Here is a 24,060-nt window from a genome sequence, read left to right on the forward strand (position 1 = left end):
AGTAAATAAATGTTGTAAACTGCTAAGAATGTTTTTGCCAAGAATTGAATATAAAACCTTACCTTTGCAGTATTTAAAACAGAAGCAGCTGTATTAAAGTTTGACATGATGGATTTGACTCCTTTTTACAGAGTACATAATCTTTGTTAAATTATTAAGATATTAAACGTTAGGTAGGATGGTAGGTGTCTGACAGATGCATATTAAGGCAAGTGTACTGCATTCTTCATTTAGAGAAATGAACTAAGGTTAGAAGTTGCAAGCTTTGAAGAAGATTAAGAAAAAGTTTGTCCATGATCTTGTTTCAGTTACTGTGGTTTCTCTGTTCTGGTATAAACAGAAGAATCAGATGAACAGTTATTTTCTGTGCTTCTGCAACTGCATGAGCTTGACTAATGCAGTTTTTGTTGAGGGTGGTTGTGAGAGTTTCACCTTTACTTTCAAAGACTCCTTTTAAAAAAGATTTTGGGCATTTTTGGTTCTTCAAGTAGATGCCAACATGTTTTTTTACTTAGGTGTGCACACCCAGCACTGGAGTTTTTTGCCTAGCGGTACCCATAGAGGGCTGATGCTTGTGACTGTGGCCTCTCTCCTGGCTATATAAGGCAGTGCCACCCTGACCCTCTCCCCAGTTCCTTCTAACTGGAGTCAGTTATGTGTGGTTGTAGTCTCACAGCCTTGCCTTTAGTCTTAGCTTGGTTTATTGTATATAGTTAGTTAATTAGTGTTAGGTGGTAGTGTTCCAGTGTGATGTCCTCACCAGGGTTTGAACGTTGACCTTTGTGTGGAGGGGCTATCCCCAACTGTGACCCAACTTGTTTAGGCAAGGCCCACCTTAAAGAGCATTGTTTGATCTGTAGATAGTTTAAAAAGCAGACTCAGGTGGTCAAGACCTTCATCTCAGACAGCACCTGCTTGAACAGTCCAAGCAACCTGATCCAGTACCAAAGCCCTCTTTGGGCTAAAGATTGCCTTCTGGCTCAGAGAGCATCACTGCCTCTTGTTCTGAGACAGATGCCTCTCCGAAGAGGCAGAGGAGCTGTTCTCAGTCATTGGTGCTGAGGAAGAGGTCTCATAAGACCGTCGGGACCACTCCAGGTTGCAGGGCAACTCCTCTGCCTTCTACAGGAAAAGTGTGGACTGGCACACGACTGGTTCTGGCACACAGGATAGCGTGGGTACCTCTGACCGTTTCCTGGTATTCAGTAGGAAGGGCAGAAACCCCGTACCATTGACACCAGTTCTGATCTCTGGATGTCCATTGAGTCTGGAACCGATGAGGGGGATGCCAGTACTGACTGTATCTGCTGTGTTGATGTACCAGGTTGTGGCAGATCCGCTCTGCCTTTCCATTCCATCCTCACCGCTGGTACGGAATTTTCCAAGGCTTGCACCTTCAGCAATCCCTCCAAAGGACCACCCCACTGAATCTTGATGCCCCTTGGCACTGCACTCAGACATTCCCTTTCCCACAGTGGGCATGGAACTGGTACCAGAATCAGTATGGGGACCCTCTTCAGCTCAGCAGCATTTGACACCACAGATGATCCCATGGCAAATTTCACCACCCTCGTCGTCAAAGCACTCCTGCACTCTGATACCGCTGTTTGTGTCAGGACCAATGACTGCAGCACTGGCATGCTCAGTAGCAATGGTACTGCCTTCATCGGGGGCAATGGTCTCTCCCTTGTTCTGGGTGATCGATGAATCTGACCACCGGTTGGTTCACTTGGGCATTGCTCCGCCCTTATCGCCGAGATCCCAGGGCTCTTCTGATTCTGAGTCGGGCTGGTTGTCATCCTGCTCCACATCACCCAACAAGCTCTGAGGGCTGCCAATGGACCAGTATGGTTCCCAGGATTGGCTGTGCACCATGGCTGGGACGGAGGTCCTTGTTCCAACCCCTGTTGTCCACCAATACCCTACCTGTATCAATGGGCTTCTTGGACTCAGTGAGACGCTCCTCACTTGTGGAGATCCTGCTCTTTGTCCTGGTCAAAGCCAAAGTCACCTGTTGGATCAACGGTGGTGACTGAAGAACAGTCATGTGCCTAGGCACTGATGGTCTTTCTCCCTGTGGAGCTACTGGAGTCATTCCTTCTGGGCACAGTGTGCTGCCGGGTTCATCCTCTCCTTCTATCCAACAGGATTTTAAGTTGTAGGACCTTTTACACTGCATAGCCAGATCACTTGGCATCCTGGTACAGTTTCTCCAAGAGAACACACACAAACTGGTAGACATTCTACAGCTTGCATCCCTGGGAGAATAGCCTTCCTGACTGGTGATGGGCTCCTGGAGCTGGCGAGAGCCCTGTGGAGTACACCGGCCTCGGTACTGCTGGTGGCTAAGCTACTTCATTCCGATACAGGGATTTGAAGGGTTCTATTCCCATTGGGCCAAAACTCCCTGGTTCTGATGGCAGTGAACGACAGGGCGAGGCAGGGGAGTTTCAAGTCTACCTCCACGGACAGAGACTCCAAGCAGTTGGAGTCTTTTGGGCAGAAATATCTATACCTCATTGTTCTTACAGATGAATATTGTGAATCAACAAGCTTTGCTGTCCAAGTATGATTTCTTCTATTGGTCAGCCATGTCCAAAGTCAAGGACCAGTTTCCTAAAGCCTTGTTTGAGGATTTTGGGTGTTCATTGCGGAAGGCTGTTCAGTGGCCAAAGCGTCCCTGGAGTCTGCCCTTGACATTGGAGACACCTCGGCCACGGTGATGATCTCTAATTATGGGGAGGGCTTCATGGTTTTAAAACTCTGGGATCACTTTGGATGTCCAGCAAGCCATAGAGGACTTGCCCTTAGGCTCAGTCTTGTTCTTGGACAAGACTGATGGTACTTAGCACTGGAATCCTTAAAGGAGTGAATCTTGCAGTCCTTGGTAGTGTACATGTTATCCATGCAAAGACACCGCTATGGGGATCGCTAGCAGCAACAGTATCCCCTGCAGCAGTTCTGTGTGCAGCCTTTCCCTCCTAGAAAGAAAGATAGATCCCACAAGAGGAAGCAGTCAGGCACAGGCTTCAGACAATCCACACACACTCCTCCAGAGCCTGGTAAGTGCCCATTTTGACTCCTTAGTCCACAGCATTACTCCACCCTCTTATTCCAACCCCTTTGGGAACAGACTGGCCCATTTTAACAGTGCTTGGGACTCAATTACCTCTGACAGCTGAGTCCTAGATACTGTTAAATCGAGCTACGCAGTCCAGTTCCTCTCCACACCCCTTTCACATACCCCTCCCCATCCCCTTTCAGGGACCCCTCTCGCGAGAAATTGCTCATCAAGCAGGTCAGCTCTTTGCTGACGTTGGGAGTGGTGGAGGAAGTTCTGCCGCAACACCAGGGCCATGGCTTTTACTCCCGATATTTCCTGATACCAAAATCCAAGGGCTGGATGAGACCCACCCTCGACCTTCATGGCCTCAACAAGGTAATAAAATAGAGTGACCATGTAGAGCCTCATCTATCGGCTATCCTCCCTGCACTGTCTCAGAATGATGTATTCTTTGCTTTGGATCTCCAGGACACTTACTTTCATGTGGTGATTCTACCAAGCCACAGGAAGTTTCTTCATTCTGTGGTAGGAGAGTGCCACTTCCAGTATACGGTTCTCCCCTTCAGTCTCTCATCTGTTACCCTAGTCTTCACCAGATACATAGAATCGTAGGACTGGAAGAGACCTTGAGAGGTCATCAAGTCCAGTGCCCTGCACTCATGGCTGACTAAGGATTATCTAGACCATCGCAGAGAGGTGTTTGTCTAACCTGTTCTTAAACATCTCCAATAATAGAGATTCCACAACCTCTCTAGGCAATTTACTCCAGTGCTTAACTACCCTGACAGTTAGGAATTTTTTCCTAATGTTCAACCTAAACCGCCCTTTCTGCAGTTGAAGCCCATTGCTTCTTGTCCCATCCGCAGATGTCAATGAGAACAATTTACCTCCCTCCTCCTTTTAACAACCTTTTATGTACTTGATAGCTGTTATCATGTCCTCCCTCCATCTTCTCTTCTCCGGACTAAACAAACCCAATTTTTAAATGGCTGTGGATCATGACATATCTCAGGAGGAAAGGAATTCACATCTTTCCGTAACTCAGGGATTGGTTGCTGAAGGGGCGGCTCAAGAGAGGAGGTTCTTGCCCATGTCAACAGCACATTGTGTTTGCTTGGCCATCTGGGACTCATTGTAAACACTGGAAAGTTAACCTTGGCTCCCACTCAAAAAATCCAGTTCCTTGGAGCCCTGTTAGATTCCATGAGGACGAGACCATTCCTGCCAGCCGACTGCTTCCAGGCAATTCAACAGCTCTGTCTCAGCCTGCAAACTCAGCCCTCCACGACAGTTCGGGTATGTCTTAGCCTGCTGGGGCACATATCCACTAGTACGCAGTGGGACCAGTTTGCCAGGCTTCGCCTTCGCCGTCTTCAGCTGTGGCTCAGGACAGTGTATCGCCCTGCCCTGTATTCTCTGGACAGATTAGTTCGCCTTCCCCCTCTAGTCTTAGACTCCTTACATTGGTGAGCATTCCCATGCAATGTGTGCTAGGGGAGCCCCCTTTGCTCGGCCCTCTCCAACAAAGTCAGCAGTTACTGACACTTCACTTTTCGGGGGGGCACCTGGACTTGCTGAGGGTGCAGGACTTAGGATCAGAACAGGAAGCCTCACTCCATAGCAACATGCTGAAGCTTCGGGCCATTCACCACGCATGTCATGCCTTCCGGGACTATATCAGGCACTCAGTAGTTCACCTACGCACAGACAGTGCCACTGCAAAATACTATGTGAACAAACAGTGGGGGTGCACATTCCAGGTTACTCTGCCTAGAGGTGATCACCTGTGGCAATTTTTCATCAAAGATGACCTCACTGTGGTAGCACTTGCCGGTGGTGTAAAATCATCCGGCGGATCATGTCAGCCGGGTTTTCTTTCTGAGCCACGGGTGGTCCCTGAAGGCCAGCATCCTCTGGGTCATCTTCGCAATGTGGGGCATCCCCACGATCAGCCTGTTTGTGATGAGGGAAAACAGAAAGTGTTGCCTATTCTGTTCTATTCTGGGGGGCATTGGTCCAGACTCCCTCTCCAAAGCCTTCAGTTGCAGCTGACAGTCAGCTCTTCTGTATGCCTCTCTCCCTACTCTGATCATTCCTCAAGCTCAAGACAGATCAGGCCAAGCTCATCCTAGTTGCCCCAGCGTGGCCCAGACCTCCTTGCTTTGTCAGTTCAGTCTCCCATACTGCTTCTTCTCCACCCCGATATGCTCACTCAGAGCTATGGCCACACCCTCCATCCTGCAATCAGCTCCCTGCACCTTAGGGTGTGGCTGTTATTTGGCTGAATGAAGAGGAAGAGCAGTGCTCAGTGGCTGGCCAGCAAGCCCTACTCAGTAGCAGGAAGTTCTCCACAAGGATATCCTACTTAGTTAAGTGGAAGAGGTTCTTGGTCTGTGGGACCCAAACTGACTCTGGTTTCCATCCAGGACATCTTAGTGTACCTACTACATCTTCAGAAATTGGGCCTTGTGCTCAGTTCACTGAAATTGCATTTGGCATCAATATCTGCATTCCATCCCCTTATTTAAGGGAAGTCAGTTTTTTCCAATGCCATGGTGTCAAGATTTCTGAAATGGCTTTTCCACTTCCATCCTCCAAGTCGGGATCTGGTTCCCATGTGGGACCTAAACACGATTCTGGTGGCTCTAACTGGCCTTCCATTCAAGCCCCTCGCATCCTATCCACTGCCCCTCCTGTCTCAGAAAACCGCATTCTTGATACCCATCATGTTGGCAGGAAGGATATGTGAGTTGCAGGCTCTAATGGTTGAGCCGCCTTACACTGACTAGTCCAAGCAAAAGGTAACGTTGTGACCACCCTTTAAATTTTTATCTAGGATGGTCTCAGTTTCATCTGAATCAGGAGATGTATTTATCTGTGTTTTTTCCCTAAACTGCATTCCTCCCCAAAGAAACAGCATCTCCATGCTCTAGCTTTAGACAGGACTAGACTGTTTGGTGCTTTGCCTCGCGTGTTCATGTCATATGCAAACCGCATGAAAGGGTGAACGGTCTCAGCACAGACCATCTCTAGATGGATAACATCCTGCATTAAGAATGCGTATGGCAAAGGTTCGGCTATGCCTCCTCAGCAGGGCTCACTCCACAACGGCACAAGCGACGTCAATAGTGTTCCTCAGTGACCTTTCCAAACTGGACATTTGCAGGGCAGCCACATAGTCATCCATATATACGATTACGGACTATTATGCTATTTTACTGTGTCTTCCAGAGCAGACCCAGGCCTTGCAAGGGTGGTTCTGTGATCCCTATTTCAGTAGACTCAAAGCCCTGCCTCTGGATTGGGATACTACCTGTGAGTCACCTAAGTGGAATACACATCTGCATCTGCTCGAAGAATAAACTGTTACTTTAATTCTTTGAGATGTGATGCAGTTGTGTATTCCACAACCCTCCCTCCTTCCCCTCTGCATAGGAGTCTCCTCTCATGGGATTTCGGTTTGAAGGAACTGGCAGGGGTCGGGGTGGCACTGCCTCATATAGCCAGGAGAGGGACCACGAGGCATGAGCCCCACCACTCTGAGTACTTCAAGGCAAAAGGCTCCAGCATGCTAGGGGCGCAAACACCAAAGTGGAATACATGTCTGCATCACACCACAAAGAACCACAGTTACAGTAAGTAACTGTTTCTTTTATTCTGTGCCAAAGGAAAATACTTAATTCCCATCTTTGTCTTGCAAAAAAGGAAGACTTAGGAGAGTTCACATTTATAGTGTGACCATGATATACTGAATGGCAGTTAAAGGAAACTCTTGGCTAAACAGAGTTAAGTTATGCCCCTGAAGATTGTGCTCTGCTGGCTTGTACTTCAAAACTGCCCTCTGGGAAAAGACATGGACCCAAAAAGTGGCTGTCACCACATCATTCTGGTTTTGGTTGGATTTAGAATGCTTTGACAGCATTCTCACTTCTGCTTTCTGGGTCTGTATTGTCCAAAGTCTCTCCACAAAACTACCTGGCATTTGGCAAGATGACTTGTTGTCTTTAGTGTAAACTTAGGCTGCAAACTGTCCTGGCTGGTACTGTCCTGGCTGGTCCCTGGGAATCCCAGGCAGCGTTCTCTAAGGCAGCGGTTCTCAAACATTTTAATGGGTTGCCAGGGCTGGCATTATACTTGCTGGGGTCCAAGCCCAAAGCTGAAGCCTGAGCCCCACCACCTGGGGCCGAAGCCCTTCGGCTTTGGGCCCCCACTGCCCAGGACAGCAGGGCTTGGGTGGGCTCAGGCTTCACTCCCCCTGCCTCCCACCTTCTGGGGTCATGTAGGAATTTTTGTTGTCAGAAGGGGGTTGTGGTACAATGAAGTTTGAGAATCACTGTTCTAAGGCTTCAAAATATGCATTTCAGAGATGGGAAATCCAAGGTATAGATTTCAAAGCCTATTGAGTAAGATTTCCACATTTTCTAAAAAATTCAGGTGTTCTCAGAGACCTTCTGATATTCAGCATTGTTTTGTATTTCATATGCTATTCATTTTGCTCTTCCTTATCAGTTATTCCTGTCATTCATTTTTTTTATGGATGAACAGTCAGCTTTGACCAACTGATGCTTTGGTTTGCATGAAAAAATCATTTAGTTTTGCTTTGCCAATGCCTCAGAATTTACTCTGACATCTTCTAAGGTCATTGCCCCACAGAAAGTGGTGGTTACCTCAGTTTCTTTTGTTGCAAAGAAGTTTCAGAATTAATCTGCATATGAGAACTTCGCTCTCTTCTAGTTGCCAGTTACGTCATCAGAATGTCTTTACCTAGGTTGGCATGTTTGTTTTGCCAGCACTGACAATCAGAGTTGATTTTACTGAATGTTAACAGCCCTGCAATTTTTTGGACACATTGGGGCACCAAGTTATTCAGAAACTGATTGACCATGACATAACCAAGATGCTATACTACAAGACAGGGATGGTCTATAATACTTAGTCCTGCGATGAGTGCAGGGGACTGGACTAGATGATCTCTCAAGGTCTCTTCCAGTCTAAGTAGAGGCCACAGCCTACATGCTGAAAATATAGAGTGGCGTAAGCATCTTAAACAGTTTTAAAGGCCTTCGGCAGTTTGAACCACATTAATGCTTTCTAAGGGTTTAAGCCTAAACTGTTTTAAGCTTTTAAAGTGGGTTGAGGCTTAAGCTGCTCTGAGGATGTAAAGATTGCCCTTTAGTCCCTTGCCAGAATGAAGAACCATCTACAGTAATGCTACTGATTTCCCCCTTAGCAAGGGAGTGAAGAAGAGCTAGCTCCAGTATAATTTTCCCATTGGGTAGTTGAAGAAATTAAATCATGTTTCAGTTATATCCTCTGCTACTTGCGGGAGTTGTATTGTGTTGTACTTGTAGATATATTTAATTTTTTCAGCACCTATCTATGGGGTAGGCAGTTTAACATCCTTAAAACAATTTTGCAACAATATAAAATCTACAAAATACCTGCTAATTGAACCTGACCACACAATAATATCCTTCTCATTCATCACATTATATGACCTGATTGTCACCCCTCCTGTTCAGGGTGAACAAATAGGCTGTTGTACCACCCCTTGTGAGAGTCCTTGGAGGAAATGAGCAGTTACCCAAAACTACTGTGTGGGATCTGTAAGAAAGGAGCAAAGCCAGTTGAGTGACACATCCACTCTTCCTACGATTTGCGGATGTCAGCCGCATTTTGTGATCACTGGTTACAAAAGCTTCTCATGGATTTAAAAGAATCAGCAACAGTATCCATAGTTATAATTTCATCGCCCAATGGAACTCTTGATCATACCAGGCCTGAAATATGCAGACTCCAGAAATGACCATGGGTTGTCCTGCCATAATTTTTTCAATAGCTTTTCAGAGAGAAAGAGAGAGAGGAAAAAATAGACATAAACTGATAGATAGCAAGTTTGTCATGTCAGGAGATGATTCTTCTGCAGTTTCACCACACTTTCTTTAGGGAGAGCTGCCATCCTATATTTGAAGATTATGTATAACTTTTCACCAAGTTCTGGGGTAATCAAAAAGCTGTGGTTATTTTCTTAATTTCATATTTTAATAGCAAACCTAAAAAAAGCTCATGGTGAACTTGTATCCCCAAGAAGCACATAGTGTGTTTGTGTTAGAATTATTTATGGCATCTTTTTGGTGGTGGAAGTATAAATTATCAAAACTTTTGGGATAATTAAGAATCGTTTTTGTTGATAATCTCCCCATGCCTAAAAAACTGACACCGCTTTTTATACATTATGCAGAACATACTCTCTCTTTCTTTCTTTTTTTAATAGGAGTACAAAAACTGTCTGTTGCTGAACTAAATGAACTACTAGAAGAAATTGAGGCTGCCATTAAGGATTATTCTGAGGAGCTGGTGCAGCAGTTGGCTCTAAGGGATGAGCTGGAGTTTGAAAAGGAAGTGAAAAATAGCTTCATATCTGTCCTCATCGAAGTACAAAACAAACAGAGAGAACACAAAGAAACAGTGAAGAAGAAGAAAAAGCTGAAAAATGGTAGTCCTCAGAATGGCAAACAAGAAAGAGGTCATATGCCTGGAACAGTAAGAGAGTCTTTGTGATACTTATATGGAGATTCATGCAGAATTCTGGGTTTTTTTAAGTGTTAATTCATAGTGTACATTTATCTCATAAGGAAGTAGTCATAAATACCTCTCACACCTAGTAAATGATGTAGATTTAGCCCTTATCTTCAAGCATAAGCAATGTTCAGTTCTTTCCCTTGAGACTTACATTGCTTTTCATGGTTCCTACCAGACTTTTAGCTTTTTCTCAGCTTTTGAGCAGCAACTTTATCACTTGCACTCTGGCTCAAAATCAGTTGTGCATTGCTCATCGGAGAGGTGGTCATTGCTTGTACATGCTTCATGATTTTGACTGTGTAGGTGGTAAAACACATACCACTGCTAGACATGCAGGAAGTACAGTATTGTCATTGATATAGCTGTACAAATCTTAATTAATCTGATGGAGTCTAGTATGCAGAATTTATGAATAGTGAAATGTAGACCCCGTGCTGGTTCCACTGAAGTCGGTGACAAAGTTCCTGTTAACTGATATGAGAGTAGGATTGGGATCAAAGTTTAATGTACAAAGACAGATAAATTTGGTTTGCTCTCTATAAATTATGCGATCAACCTAAGGAAAAAAGTCTCTGACAGGATTAAAATAACAGGAGTTAGAGATGGAAAAGACCTATTACGTCATCCAGTCTAGATTCCTCCCAGTGCAGTTGTTTTCTTTACCGTATTCTTTTCGAACACTTTGTCCAGTCTAGTGTTAAAAGATCCAATTTGACATTACTGGATTGCCACTGTTATGTGATCCAAACAGAAATTTCACATTACTTCATTATTTTAATTTTTTGGGTGCTAATATACAGGTAATACTGATGTTTTGTGTGCTCCTTATAGTTTGTTTAGATCAAAATGCAGTGTATGATTTATCTCTGCAAGCTTTAAATAGAGAGTAGAATGTAACCGTGTGGTTAATTGTCATAGTTCCTGCCATGCATTCTAGTGCTTGTACCTAAATAATGCTCTTTATTTCTGTAACTCTTTCCACTGGGAAAGAAAAGGTGCATGCCCATTTCACACTGCAATGTTATCAAACTGATATGATGACGGAAGAAGTACAGTTAACCCCTGTATTCGTCAGAAGTTGTGCATAATACGGTTCGTTAATGAGAGAGGAGGAAGGAGAACATAAGAAATATTCTTCAGTTGTTTAGCACACCATAAAATAATGGAAACTGAATGTAAATGGTGGTAGTATCATTTTTTTAGTAGAAAGTGTTTGCTGTCAGATCAAAATTGCTGTACATCTGAAAGTTGTTAAGCAAAAGTACCACTTAAGTTACGCTCAGACAGTTTACAGGATCATGTAAAAATCACACTTTTATTTGATTCAAAACAAGGCAAGTAACACCTACCCTGAGGAAGCTAGACTGTTTGACAAACTTTTTTTTTGTTTTTTAATTCTGAAAATGCTAAATAGGAATATTACTTTGTTTCTGCTGGATTTACTGTGTAAGTAGTATGAAATCTAAGTATACCAGGTAACAGAAAATACATTGAATAATACGTTAGAGAATATTTTTTTAAAAATTAATATGCTGATATGGTGCCTGTGATGAGGCAACTAAGCAACCTACATTAAAATTAAAGATTAACCTGCCAAAGTGTATATCTAAATCAAACCAAATTTTCTTCTTGCCATTTACAAACCAGATGAAAGGGATTAATTCCCAGTGAATATAGTGAAAGCCATTAAGAAGTCAGTACTGATTAAGCTGCTACTGCACCTACTATATCCTTGCAAAAGCAGAGGAAAAACTATAGTAGTGTGACATCACTGTTTGATAATAGTTGACAAATACTGACTTTTTATATGGCAACTCTCTACAAAGAATAGGAGCGAAAAGAGGGTTACAAACAGAAAAGAGAACAAGGTTGAGGGTGCTGAAAATAATGGGACTTCTATCATGCCATTGACTGAAAATTGTCTGGCCTTTACTGCGTACAAGGACGGAAAGCAATTGTAACTACTGGGAAGGTTCATAGGGTTCAACTGCTTTACTACTTAGGTCATAGATTATGAAGGCTTTCATATCACAATAATGGTAGACACTGTAAAGAAGAACAGGGTAAATAATAATAATGTTGGCGCACTGACCCTTTAACTGAACACAAATTTAAAGCAGCACACTTGTGAACTCTGTTGGCATTGGATAAGGGATTCACCTTCCATCAAGGGATTTATTAATTTTTCATTGAGCAGTAAACTATTTCAGAGGCAACCAGCATAAGTGAGTATATATTTTGTAGCCTTCCTTGAAGGAAGTCAGATATCTAGATCCACTCTTCTGGGTTTTATCCTCGGGAATGAGATTCAGCAGCTGAACCGCAAATGAAATTATTTGGGTACCTCCCAAGAATCAATCGTGTGACCTGTGAGTGCACCGTGCACTATCTTGGCCTCTAATTCTCAGATCTCTTTCTTCCCAGGGGATATGGAGCTGGGTTATTCGGTCACATGTCTCCTGTTGCTTTCAAGTGATATAAATTGTTATGTGTGATATTAGTACATGGTGTCTCTTTTCTTCAAACAATTATTTTATTTGTCTAGACAAGATATTCTTTAACGCTGAAACAGCTTAATTTAAAAATATTGAAAAGTGGTAGTTCTTAAGCTTTGTTGTACTGACAGGCATGGGATTGTATGTGCATATCACACGCTCAGTAGCTTGTCTACATTTTTAGACCTTGTAAGTGTCTTAGTTAGGATTCAGCTAACATGTGAGATGAATGCGGAGCAGGTCACATCTTTCTTGAAGTTCTTGTTTCAGTTCTAGAAAGAGTTACTTATGTTTGAATTGAGAAGACTGTCTTCCAAGCATAAAGGATAGAACTTCTTTTTTAATGAAACCTTGGACTGTCTAGAACAGGGGTGGGCAAACTAAGGCCCACAGGCCGAATCTGGATCGCCAGCCATTTTAATCTGGCCCTTGAGCTCCCGCTGGGGAGCAGGGTCTAGGGCTTGCTCTGCTCTGGCTCTCCAGCCAGGGAACAGGGTTGGGGCTGCTCTGCGCAGCTCCCAGAAGCAGCGGCATGTCCTGCCTCCGGCTCCTATGCATAGGGGCAGCCAAGAGGCCCCGCTCTGCATGCTGCCCCCTGCCCCAAAGGCCGCCGCCGCAGCTCCCATTGGCCAGCGCCTGCAGACAGGGCAGTGCACAACAGAGCTGCTTGGCTGCGCCTCCATGTAGGAGCCAGACGGTGGACATACCACTACTTCCGGGAGCCACTTGAGGTAAGCGGCCCCCCCGGAGCCTGCATCCCTGAGAGACACATACCCCTCCACTTCCTAACCCCCTGGCCCAGCCCTGATCCCCCTCCCACCCTTCAAACCCTCCTGCACCCCAAACTCCTCATTCCCAGCCCCACCCCAAAGCCCGCCAGCCAGAGCCCTCACTTCCCCCAGCCCGGAGCCCCCTCCTGCACCCCAACCCCAATTTTGTTAGCATTCATGGCCTGCCATACAATTTCTATACCCAGATGTGGCCCTCGGGCCAAAAAGTTTGCCCACCCCTGGTCTAGAATCTGAATGTCTGATGATTTACCAAAATAAGTTAATATAAATACTCTTATCAGCATAGCTATATCCACTTTAAGAGTTCCACAGATTTTAACTATATCAGTAGCTAAACAGGTATAGTTAAATCAATACAAAAATTGTGTAGACAAACCCTTAGAGGTGAATAGCTGAAGCTAAAGGGAAAGAATTGCTTGTCTTTATGACATAAGCAAGACAGATCAGGGGGTGAACATTATCATTGTTTTTAAGAAAGGGTATTAAGAGAATTGTATGTAAATGACTAAAATTTGAAAGACTATACCAAACATAATTAAAAGTCACTCTCTTTAGACACCAGTAAATTTAGGAAAACTCTAATCTCAAAAAGAAACAGAATGTGTAAGGATTAAATTCCTTGTATAAACTAGGTTTAGCTTGTTTTTACTGAGTGTGATATTGGAAATTCAGTTAAAAACTTATATAAAATGCACTCCTTATTGGTTTTTTATCATGGGATAGCAAAAGGTGATATTTTAAATTAACGTAGGAAGAGAAAAATAATGAGAGTGGCTCTATTTGAGGAAAGTGATTCAGACCCATTCTGAAACGATTCAATTTTGGAGTTTCAAATAAATGGACTTGACACTTCCACATGTAGGTATGCAACCCCTGATATAGGACATTTTCAGACCAGGTTGCTTAAAGTTAGGCTCCTAAACACATATTTAGACATCTACATAAAATTGGCCTTCTTTTTCAGAGATGTTGAGCAACCCCAGATTCCACTGATGGTAATGAAGACTGCAGGAGCTAAGCACCTTTGAAAAACCTACTATGGTTCAGATATTTAAATATAGATTGTTACATAAGTCAAGGAACCTAGGCCTAGGTTTAAATGGTTACATAAAGCTAGTCACCTAACTTTTTTTATAGACAGCTAAACAAATAGGTCAGTTTTCAAAAGTGTGTTTTCAAATTGCAAGTTCAAGCAATTTTGTGTGGAAAGCAAAGAAGTGTCTAGTATTGTTAAAAAGCAAAAGCCTTCAGTAGTGCAATGGTATTTTATATGGAAAGACAAAAACTGGAATATTAAGTCTCTTTTACTGTAGCAAGAATAATTCCATTGCAGATGTGTTTGAAACCAAATATTTAACAAGATAAGTAATAATCAAATATTCTAATTCCCATTCTGCCCTTTACTTATGGATAGACTTTTTGGGCAAATCGCTTTGCTCTTTGTTTTCTTGAACCGTAAAATGAAGATAAAGAGTTTTTTAACCTACTTAACAAAAATACTGTGAGGATTAGTTTAATGTTAGTTCAGGACTTTGAAGATGTAAAATTGTGATGTTCTGGGGTTCACACGGGCTCAGTCACCATCTGCCATGTAATCCTGGGTTCAATGTGGCTCTGTAGCTTTGATCTAGGTTAGGCCTCTGATCCCAGCAGCCCACAAGCCTCACCTTAGCTTTGCCCAACCTGACTGCTCCTTGCAAGCTGACCTTAGTACCCTTTTAGTCCTATATTTGCCCCAAAATCATCCTACTGCAGAGATCAGTCTATTTCACTTGACCCTCCCAGTAGGTTCATTGCCTTTACAGAGGCAGTAAAACACTTCAACCTGTTACCTTTCTAGAAGCACACACTTTAGTGAACTACACAACATTGATGATTTATAATGAAAGAAAACAAGTTTATTACAAATGAGCAATGGATTAAGGGATACCAGTTAAAAGGGACAAAGGTAGAAATGGTTACAAGAAAATAAAAGTGAAACCACACATCTAAAAGACTAATACTTAATGTAGCATGATGCAGTCTTTGTTCAAGATGGTTTCTCTCACCCACAGTCTCCTTTTCAGCTTTTACTGGCTGGGCTGGCCAGGACCCATCACAGAGATCATATGGCTTAGTTCCTTTGTCTCCTAAGGTGAAGGATAAAGATGGAGTCTGTCTTTGTTCCTTATATCTCCAAAGGAATGTCTTTGTCGTGCAAGTCAGGAAGCCCTTCTGGGGATTCAGTTTCCTGTGTTTTTCTGGGGCGAAGGAGCCATATTAATTGAATGCCTCTCAAGTTCAGGATCAGAATAACCCCCACCAGTTTGGCTTGATGGCTTTATTTACTGCCAGTATGTATACTGAGGTAAACCCACATTTCTTTGTCTATGACAGACATGTTTATTACCTTCACCTAGGCTAAGCTGTCTTGTCTTAAACATGTTTTAGAAACATCAGACAAAGGGATTCATAACTTCACATATGAGATTAACATGGATTTCAAAATTATATTAATAACCAGCTTGTTATTAACTTTCATGTGATACCTCACAAGATGTATTTTGTACAAATATTATTGTAGTAGTCTGTGTGGTGTAGATACAGGGGTGCCTAGAGTCACAAAAATATTTTAGTATATTCCAAGAAAGCGCATTAAGGTGCCTTTGAGAGCCTTCACTTTTTCATTTCCTTAATGTTGTGTGTTAAATTTACAAACTTAACATTGCATTAACATCGCATTTAATTCTTCCTTTAAAAAAAATTAAATGCAGGGAAATGTGCATGTGTAACATATATGCATATTTATATAAAATCACAGCTCTCTACGATTATCCTGGGGTTGGTTACTTTTTAGTTTGTTAGTCAGCTTCTGAATTTCATGTGTGAGACTGACTCTCAGAAGTGTGGATCTGTTAAACTTCTTTCCTTGAGTGAACAAGAGTGGAATGAAAATAACGAAAGGACAGATTTGGTAGGATACATTTTGATTATTTTTACTTGGCTTCCACTTGTTTCTAATGGACCTTGAAATTAATGTAGCTGCTTAGTTAACTAACTTTGTGCATTTTTGATATCAGCATAATTATGGGAATACAGTTAATTATTACTGTGGTTAATTGTTGCTGTTATTGTAGCAGAGGAAATACAAAAGCATAAAATTCTTTGTAGGATAATGTAAAAGAGTAATTTTTATAAAATATTTTTAATTGGTAGTACATACTCCATTGGACTTCATAAAAATATTAAATGTCAGCAGTGTACCTTTAAATATGATAGTGTTTGAATAATAACTTTATAAGAGGGGCTGTCTCTGAAGTCAATGTTGAAGATCTTTATCAGCCTATTTACAATATTTCAGATACTCTTAATATATTTTAAAATCTTAGTCTAGATTTAAACATTTTTTAAATAAAGAACAAAGTGGTAAGGTGTACTTACGTATAAACAAGTGGTCTGCCATATAAAGATTTTTGCCTCCGACTCTGTGCAGAAAATTTTCTGCACAATCAGGTTATTTTTAAAATGTTTATGGTGGTTCATATTTATTAATCATAAACCCCTCTGTCAAAGCTTTCTTCTGCATATGAACAGCAAACAAAGATGTTAAAATATATTGTAACACATTCTAACAGCTTGTCTCTGGCATTCATCTTACTTATTGTCTGGGTAAATGCTCACTAATAGTCTTTGAACTTCTTTCTCTGTCCCCTTCTTTTTCTGCCATGTTTTTGCTATCTTTAGCGCTTCAGCATGGAAGGGATCTCAAATGTCATTCAGAATGGCTTCCGCCACACGTTTGGAAACTCGGGTGGAGAGAAACAGGTGCTGGGTTATCCTCTCACTTTTCCTCATTCTTTGCTTGGTGCTACTGTAGAAGTCGAGGTCTTGAAAGATGGCAACTAAAGCATATTTAGTGCTCAGATTGAAAAAATAACTGCTGTATGCTCACCACATCCTCTCCTGCTTTCAGGGTGGCAGTAGGCCTATAGTGTCTTTTTCTCTCCTCAATAGTTAAAGACCACTCAAGTCTTGATGTGTATGAAATAATGCACTGAAATTACAGCCTCCTCCAAGGCTTTATGTCACATCTGAAAATAAAAATAAATATTAGCATAATGCATGCTTGAAATGTTTTGCATGTCTATAAAACCCACTTTAGAAAGATGCATTAAATTAGAAACTTCACTCCAGTCTTAAGCCTTAAGGAGGTAGGTAATAGATAGTAAGGAGAATAAAGAAGAAGCAAACCCCAGTGTTCAGAGCTCATTCTTCTGAATAACAGAATTGCCTCTACAAAATTGCATTTATATCTTTACACCTTTGACAGTTGCATTATGTTAAAAGCAGCCAGTTGTATGGAATACAAATATTCTGGATATAATAATATATCCAAAGGTAAGTTTTTGTTTTTATTGATTTAAATATTAATAAAGAAAATACATGGCATAGAATACCACTATTTAGGATAATGGTTAATATTTCATGTCATTGTTAAATATAGAACTTTTATCCTTTATTTCAAAGTAGTATTTAATTACCATATTTTAATTTAGATTCTGAACTGTAATGGTACAAAAATTGTTTGTGTAATATATCTTTCGTATAGTACTTATGATATTGATAAACAGCAAGATTCTTAAAATGTAGTCAAGTTGAGGGTGTGACCCCGGTGGTACTTGGGGCAGCCCTCACTGGAAATGCCAAGTTCTGGGCAGGCTGCAAAAGGGAGAGCAAATCCTCCCAAGACTGGTGGGTAACACTGAAGTTAAACTCACCAACCAGTCACAAACTCTGTTTCTGATCCCCCACACTGGTTATCAAGAAGCAAAAAAAAAATATCCCTCAGCTCCCTTTATTTCATTCCAGTCTCTGGCTCCCAATCAGCACCTAGGTCCAGTACAGTGAGTTATTACAGAAGTTATTTTAAAACTCCACTCACATATACAAAATGTTCTTCTGACCCCAAAGGGTCAGCCATGTTACCAGGTCAGTATAGGTTTATATCTTACCCAAAATACTACACTGCCAGCCAATCCTTTAGTATCTAAAACTAAAGGTTTATTATAAAGAAAAAAGAGAGAACAAGAAGAGAGATGTTAAGTGGTAAAATAGTCACATACATACAAGGACTTCAAAGTCCATATATCAGGATCCTTGCAGTATTAGTGAGTTTGCTGCCTTGAAAGTGCCTCTGGAATACATCCACAGCTTGGATGGGTCATTCAGTCCTTTATTCAGAGCTTCAGTTTGTAACAAAGTTCCTCCAGAGGTAAGAAGGAGGATTGAAGACAAAATGGAGAAGATGCAGCTGCCTTTTATAGTCTTTTTGCCATGAGGCCTGTGCTTCCTTTGTTTCAAACACAAGCTGCCCAGCACACGTCCTGAAAGCCTTTAGAGTTCTGTCCATAGGCATGCCCCTGCATGCCTTGCTGAGTCATAAGGTGTATTTGCCTTCTCTCAGTGGGTCCATTGTATAGCTGATGGTCTTAATGGGCCATCAAGCAGACTAGGCAGAGCTGATACCCAAACTATCTGGGAGTGTCCCCCAGAAGCATAGCCCAAGTTTGAAATACAGATAGTCATACATATCTATAACTGATAATACAAAGATGATACAAACACATAAATGAGATTATCATATCTGGCAAATTATAACATTTTTGCAGATACCTTACATGGCCTATCTGGCATAACTCATTACAGTTTTACAATATTGATATTCATAATATCCTCAAGCCCTGGCTGGGATGATTTAGTTGGGGATTGGTCCTGCTTTGAGCAGGGGATTGGACTAGATGATCTCCTGAGGTCCCTTCCAACCCTGATATTCTATGATTCTAAGTGTCCCCCAGATTCCATACAGCATCACAGAGGGTTTACTTCTCTAGATTATTTCTCAAGATCAACTAATTTAGGGCCCATTCTATCCTCCTGTGTGAAGGGGAAAAGTCCAATGGCTATGTAGAAGGTTGATTTTTATGGAATTTCCTTCCCATTCTCCATTCAAAGGGGAGGGATACCTAACTAAGCTGTGATGTCATGGAATCCTGGACTTTGGAGAAACCAGGCTTCAGTCCCATAGAACTTGGCATAGAGACAGCAAGCTGTTCCTTGGTGCTTCCTGTAGTTTACTTAAAAAACAGCAGCAGAAAAAGAGTTTGGAATCAACCCCCACACAACCTAAGATCCCTAGTGGCTATAGCAGCATATCCATACAGAATGTGAGTGCATGTATTTCTTTGTATTGGCAACTTAGTCAAGAGCAACATCTTGAAAGAGCAAAGTATTGATCCATGCCACAAATAGGGTGCTTAAGTCTCAAAAGCTTAAAGTAAATTGCTAAAACTATATATCATTGCTTGTCTTCAAAAGAGATTAGGAGCCCTGTAAGACATGAAAGCCTTCATTCTCTTTGCAAGGACTTGACAGGATCATTTACCAAAGCCTCACTGTACTGCAGGTAGAGCCAGAAGATGGCCATTGGACTGTGGTGTGGTATTTGTGAGATACCACCAAGCGAGGCAACCTGGGTTCAGCCTGATATCCAGTTGATAAATCTCAGTCTCTCGCCACATCTGAGTAATAAACACCCTGAGATACTCTGACATAGTGGCATTGCAAGAACAATTTATAATTAAAAGAGACGTCCATATTTCTTCAATGCATATTGTATTAGCTGTATACGAATCCACTGTGTGAAGGGTAGAGTGTAAAGAAGAAGGTTCAACACTCAGGTCATTGCCTCCCTAGAAATCTAAACTATATTAGTGTCCTGAAGACGAGGGTAACCCTGTTTGTGTCTGAAGCATTGTTGACTAAATGTCCCAAAATACATCAGAAATCAGTCTGTGATCATTTATGTAGGAGGAGTGGGTCAGGTTATCTCTGTCAGGGTCTAAATGATGAGGACCTGGGCAATGCCCCATAAGATATGCTTAGCTGCCTTTTCCTGGGAGAAAAGGAGATGAAAATGGCACAAGTTCAGCAAACTGAAAATAGTCCCTCACAAGTGATTCTTAGGTCTGGACTTACAAAGTAAATCTAAGAGAAGTCTGTTTGCCACACACAATTGCCAGTTTTTTTGCAAAATGGTAGTGTGCAGATCACAGAAGCAATGCACAAATTCTCTCTCCTTTGATGAAGAACTCGCATGGTCCTTTTATTCCACTTTGTAAAGTAGTAATGGTTCTAACCAAGTACAGGGGTCACCAAAGTTTCAAGGATATTTTTCAGAGCTTCCTTTTTGGGTGAGACAGCATGCTCCAAGCTGGGGGTGGCAGTAGCCAGTCCTATTAGACTGAGGTTCTTGCCTCCTTTGATTACCTGGAACTAGAGCATCTTTCTCAATCTGGAATCTTTGTCCCCAACAGGTTGGCTTTTGATGATGGAGAATGTTTTGATGTCTCACTTTCTCCTTGTCACTCTGAAGGAATTTAGGAAAATGCTTCTTGATTAATATGCACAAGGCACATGTTGATCCTTCCTTCTCTTGTCTGCATGCACTTAACTGATCAATTTCCACACTTCTGGATCTGGTTTACAGACATATTTGCTTAGTTTTTGTGGATACTGTTTGTTTTTTGTTAATAGAATTTAGGTCAGGGTGGATTGATTTAAATCAGTGATTTTAATCTTGATTTACAGGAAACCTTGATTTAAATAATCTAATCTTGTGCTGCATTAGTACTTTTTAGTTATTTTCCTCAAAGATACATTTTCATTGGTTGGTAACCATTAAAACATGTTGATTTGCAACTAAATATAGCCTTTACACTAAATTTGGTACTTTTTGCAAACCAGGTGGATTCACTTTATCTATACACTGAAGCAGTTATATAGCTTAACATACATTTATTTAAATTCTTAATTTCGTATTTTTATGTTAGACAATGTAGTGATGCATTTACTATTTACAAGTTGGTTGGTTTTTTGGTTTTTTTGAACTCGTGATTTGTGTTGATCTGCATTTGAATGGAAATTGGAATTCATTAAAAAATGCACAAAAACAGGATTTTAAAACTGTTAGAATTACTTTAAATAAGGTCGATACTGAAGAAAAAAGTTTTATTAAAACATGTTTTGCATTTGAAACTGACTGACTTATTAAACAAAGTAAGTATTATCTTTGATTAGTTAATTGAACTGATTGTTTCTGGTCACCGTGATTTTAGAACTAGTAGATATCTACCTCTCTCACCTCATTCTTATTCATAGAATGGAAGAGAAAAACACGTTTTCCTGCTTTTTTCCACTCTCGTTCAGTTTCTCAGCTTTGAATAAATTAATGAACTGCCCTTCTTGAAAAAACTGAAATTAAGGAAATGTTCTCTCTGCCCCTACAGAAGAGGTTACCGCTGTCAAAACTCTGGTTCCAGGTGCTTTGCCGTTGACTTCCTTCAATTAAGTGGTTTGACTTTCTTTAAAACTTTGGAATGAACACACATTAAAAGAATAATAATAAAGTGTAGGTCAGAATATCAGTTGTCATAATTTCAAAATTAATTTTAAATGTTTATTTTTAAACATAAAAATTTATTTAAATTTAAAATCCATTTTTTAAAATCATAAATTTTTATCCTCATGGAGTTAGACCAATTTCTTCTTCACTCCTGGTTACCTGATTTATGAGGATCTTATATATGAAAATCTACGGTCTTTGGAACAACTGTGATTTTTACTGAGCTGATGAGTCCTTTTATTGAACCACTAGATGTCTCTAAGCTTAGGTTTCTAATATGGAAAATTTTATTCTTGATAGCACATTAATCCATCAGTATTACTTTTATTGTTCCAGAACTTTTATTCTCATAGCACAGACTCTTCTTCACAAATTAGTTAAGGCTTAAGTAGATACCTCTTCAAACTTGAGCTGACAAAAGCCTGTAGATCTGTTTTGGAGTTAATAGTTGAATCATAGAAAATAGAGATGGAAAAGACCAGTTAGACTGTATAAAATTACATGCAGGAGATGGAATTAAATGTGTAAACTCCTATTCTCTCTTTGATCATCTGCATCTGTCCAGGCACGTGGACTGTAGTTCTTCCCAACCTGTGGCTTCATTGCTCCAGGTCCTGAGCTAGCTTTGATCTAGCTAGCTCAGGTATGTTTATGTGAGCTACAATCACAACCCGTGATTGCAGTGTAAACATACCATAAGACTTTTGATTGTCATACCCTCCTATATAAGGGGTAGGCCACCTTTCAGCCTTCAGTTGTTTCTGTCTCCAGCAGATAGAGAACATAGTCCCGACCAACACCCACCTCTTCCGACTCCCCTTCCCCGTTCCTTTTGTACTGCAGAACATTTAGTTTGTGAAACTCCGAAGTAGAGGGGAGAAGGGAGGGTAGTGGAGCACCCATAGAGGGCACGTCTCTATGAACCACAATTACTACACACGGTGAGTAATCCTCTCCTCTTCTTCGAGTGATGTCCATATGTGTGCTCCACTTTAGATGACTTCAGAGCAGTGCCCTCCTATGGAAGGAAGGGGCTTCAGAGTTGAAGTCATGGCAGATGACAATACAATGAGTCCCAAGTAGTGCATCCGAAGTTGCATACTGTTCTACTGCATAATGTGTAAATGTATGGGCAGAAGCCCAGGTTGCTGCTCTTCAGATGTCTGTAATGGGAACTTTGTTCAAAAATGCTGTTCGAGTCGATATTGCTCTGGTGGAATGTGTGCAAATCCCCGTAGGGGGTTGCAGGTTATGTTGGTGATAACACAGCTTGATGAAATCCATTTGGATATGGCTTCTCCTTTTGATCGTTCAATGATTGAAACAAGTAATTTCTGAGAACCCAAGAATGGATGCTGCCTTGTCGGGGTTAGTGAAAAGGGCAGCATAGACTGTGGAATGAGGCGCGGCTCTCAAGGATTTCCTTGACAGAAAAAATGAGGTACCTCTTTGAATAGAATCTTTGTGACCTTAAGCCTGTCCCTACAATCTTCAATTTATGCAGCATATGTTTCCCAGGGACAGTGAACTGGTTACAGAAGCTTAGCAGATCTCCAAAGGCCAAAGATAAAAACTGTGAAGTGACCAAGACTCTCCCATTTCTGGTCACCACTGTTTTCAATGTGAGTTCACATGTGACATGAGTCTGCTACTTCATTGAGACTGCCATGGCTCCAGGAGAGAGGCCCTGTAGCTAAAACAGTGGCTAGTGTTTGTTTTCTTTCTTCCAGAGACAGGCTAACAGACATGCCTTTTAAAGGCCAGTTTCCTTTCAGTAAGACTTGGAGAAAGTCAACAGTCCTTGGCTGCTTCAAAGAGCAAAGTCCTATCCCAGGAGATGCCAAGCTGAACCTTGAATTCATGTTCAAACAGGAGTGGATGCTGGGAGACTAGAAACTATAATCCAGTAAAAAGGAGGCATAACCATTTAGAGAAACAGTTGGCCTTAACAATGTACAGCCTTTCATTGACAAAGGAGGAAGTAACAATTATCAGAGGAGTTCCTTCAAATTTTAACCAGTCAGCCTGAAGTTTCTAGAGTCTGGACATAAAGTCCCAACATTGGGGGAAAGTTGAGGAACTGTTTCCATATCTGGGCCTAAATAACATCAAAGGGGTCCTGGACAATACTATATGGATATGCAGTCAATTCAGTATGAGATCTATTCTACTACCACAACTCCGTTCTACTACACAGTGCCACATTGGCCCAGCAAAAAGGCAACTGAGGTATCCTAAACAATTTCCTAAAAATACAGCCCATTCCCCTGGTCCTGAAAGATCAGAAGGACATTGGGATCTATTTCACTGTCCAAAAAACAAGGAGACTGTGTCCAGTTCTTGACTTGAAATGTGTCTATCCTTCCTCGGTATCTCATGTTTGTAGGATGAGAGTCTCTAAAATATTTTATTCAAGATGTGAAGACAAGCAAATTCTTATGCTCCCTGGATCTCAAGGTTGTATACCTACCTACATGTGCCTATCCTGCAGTCTATAAAGAAGTATCTGTGACTTACTGTCCTGGACCAATGCTACCAGTCCAAACCCTCCCTTGCAGTCCCAAGAAGAAAGGATATTCTTTTAATCACTTGATTAATCACACTGTTAAACAATAATAGAATACCATTTATTTAAATATTTGTGGATGTTTTCTACATTTTCAAATATATTGATTTCAATTTTAACAC

The 24,060-nt window shown here is 41.4% G+C and overlaps 1 protein-coding gene across 4 annotated transcripts in view; it reads left to right on the plus strand.

Moving 5' to 3' along the window:
- Positions 1-24,060, plus strand: part of FEZ2 (fasciculation and elongation protein zeta 2) — a 74,903-nt gene that overhangs the window by 10,487 nt on the left and 40,356 nt on the right. For 3 of the 4 annotated variants that reach the window (XM_073338366.2, XM_073338368.2, XM_073338369.2), the window contains exons 5-6: positions 9,339-9,607; positions 16,656-16,736. In XM_073338366.2, coding sequence (XP_073194467.1) covers positions 9,339-9,607; positions 16,656-16,736 — 350 coding nt within the window. The remainder of the gene's footprint in view (positions 1-9,338; positions 9,608-16,655; positions 16,737-24,060) is intronic. The other variant, XM_078852242.1, reaches the window with a different exon arrangement.

This window comes from Lepidochelys kempii, chromosome 3 (assembly GCF_965140285.1).
Source record: "Lepidochelys kempii isolate rLepKem1 chromosome 3, rLepKem1.hap1, whole genome shotgun sequence".
NCBI lineage: Eukaryota > Metazoa > Chordata > Testudines > Cheloniidae > Lepidochelys > Lepidochelys kempii.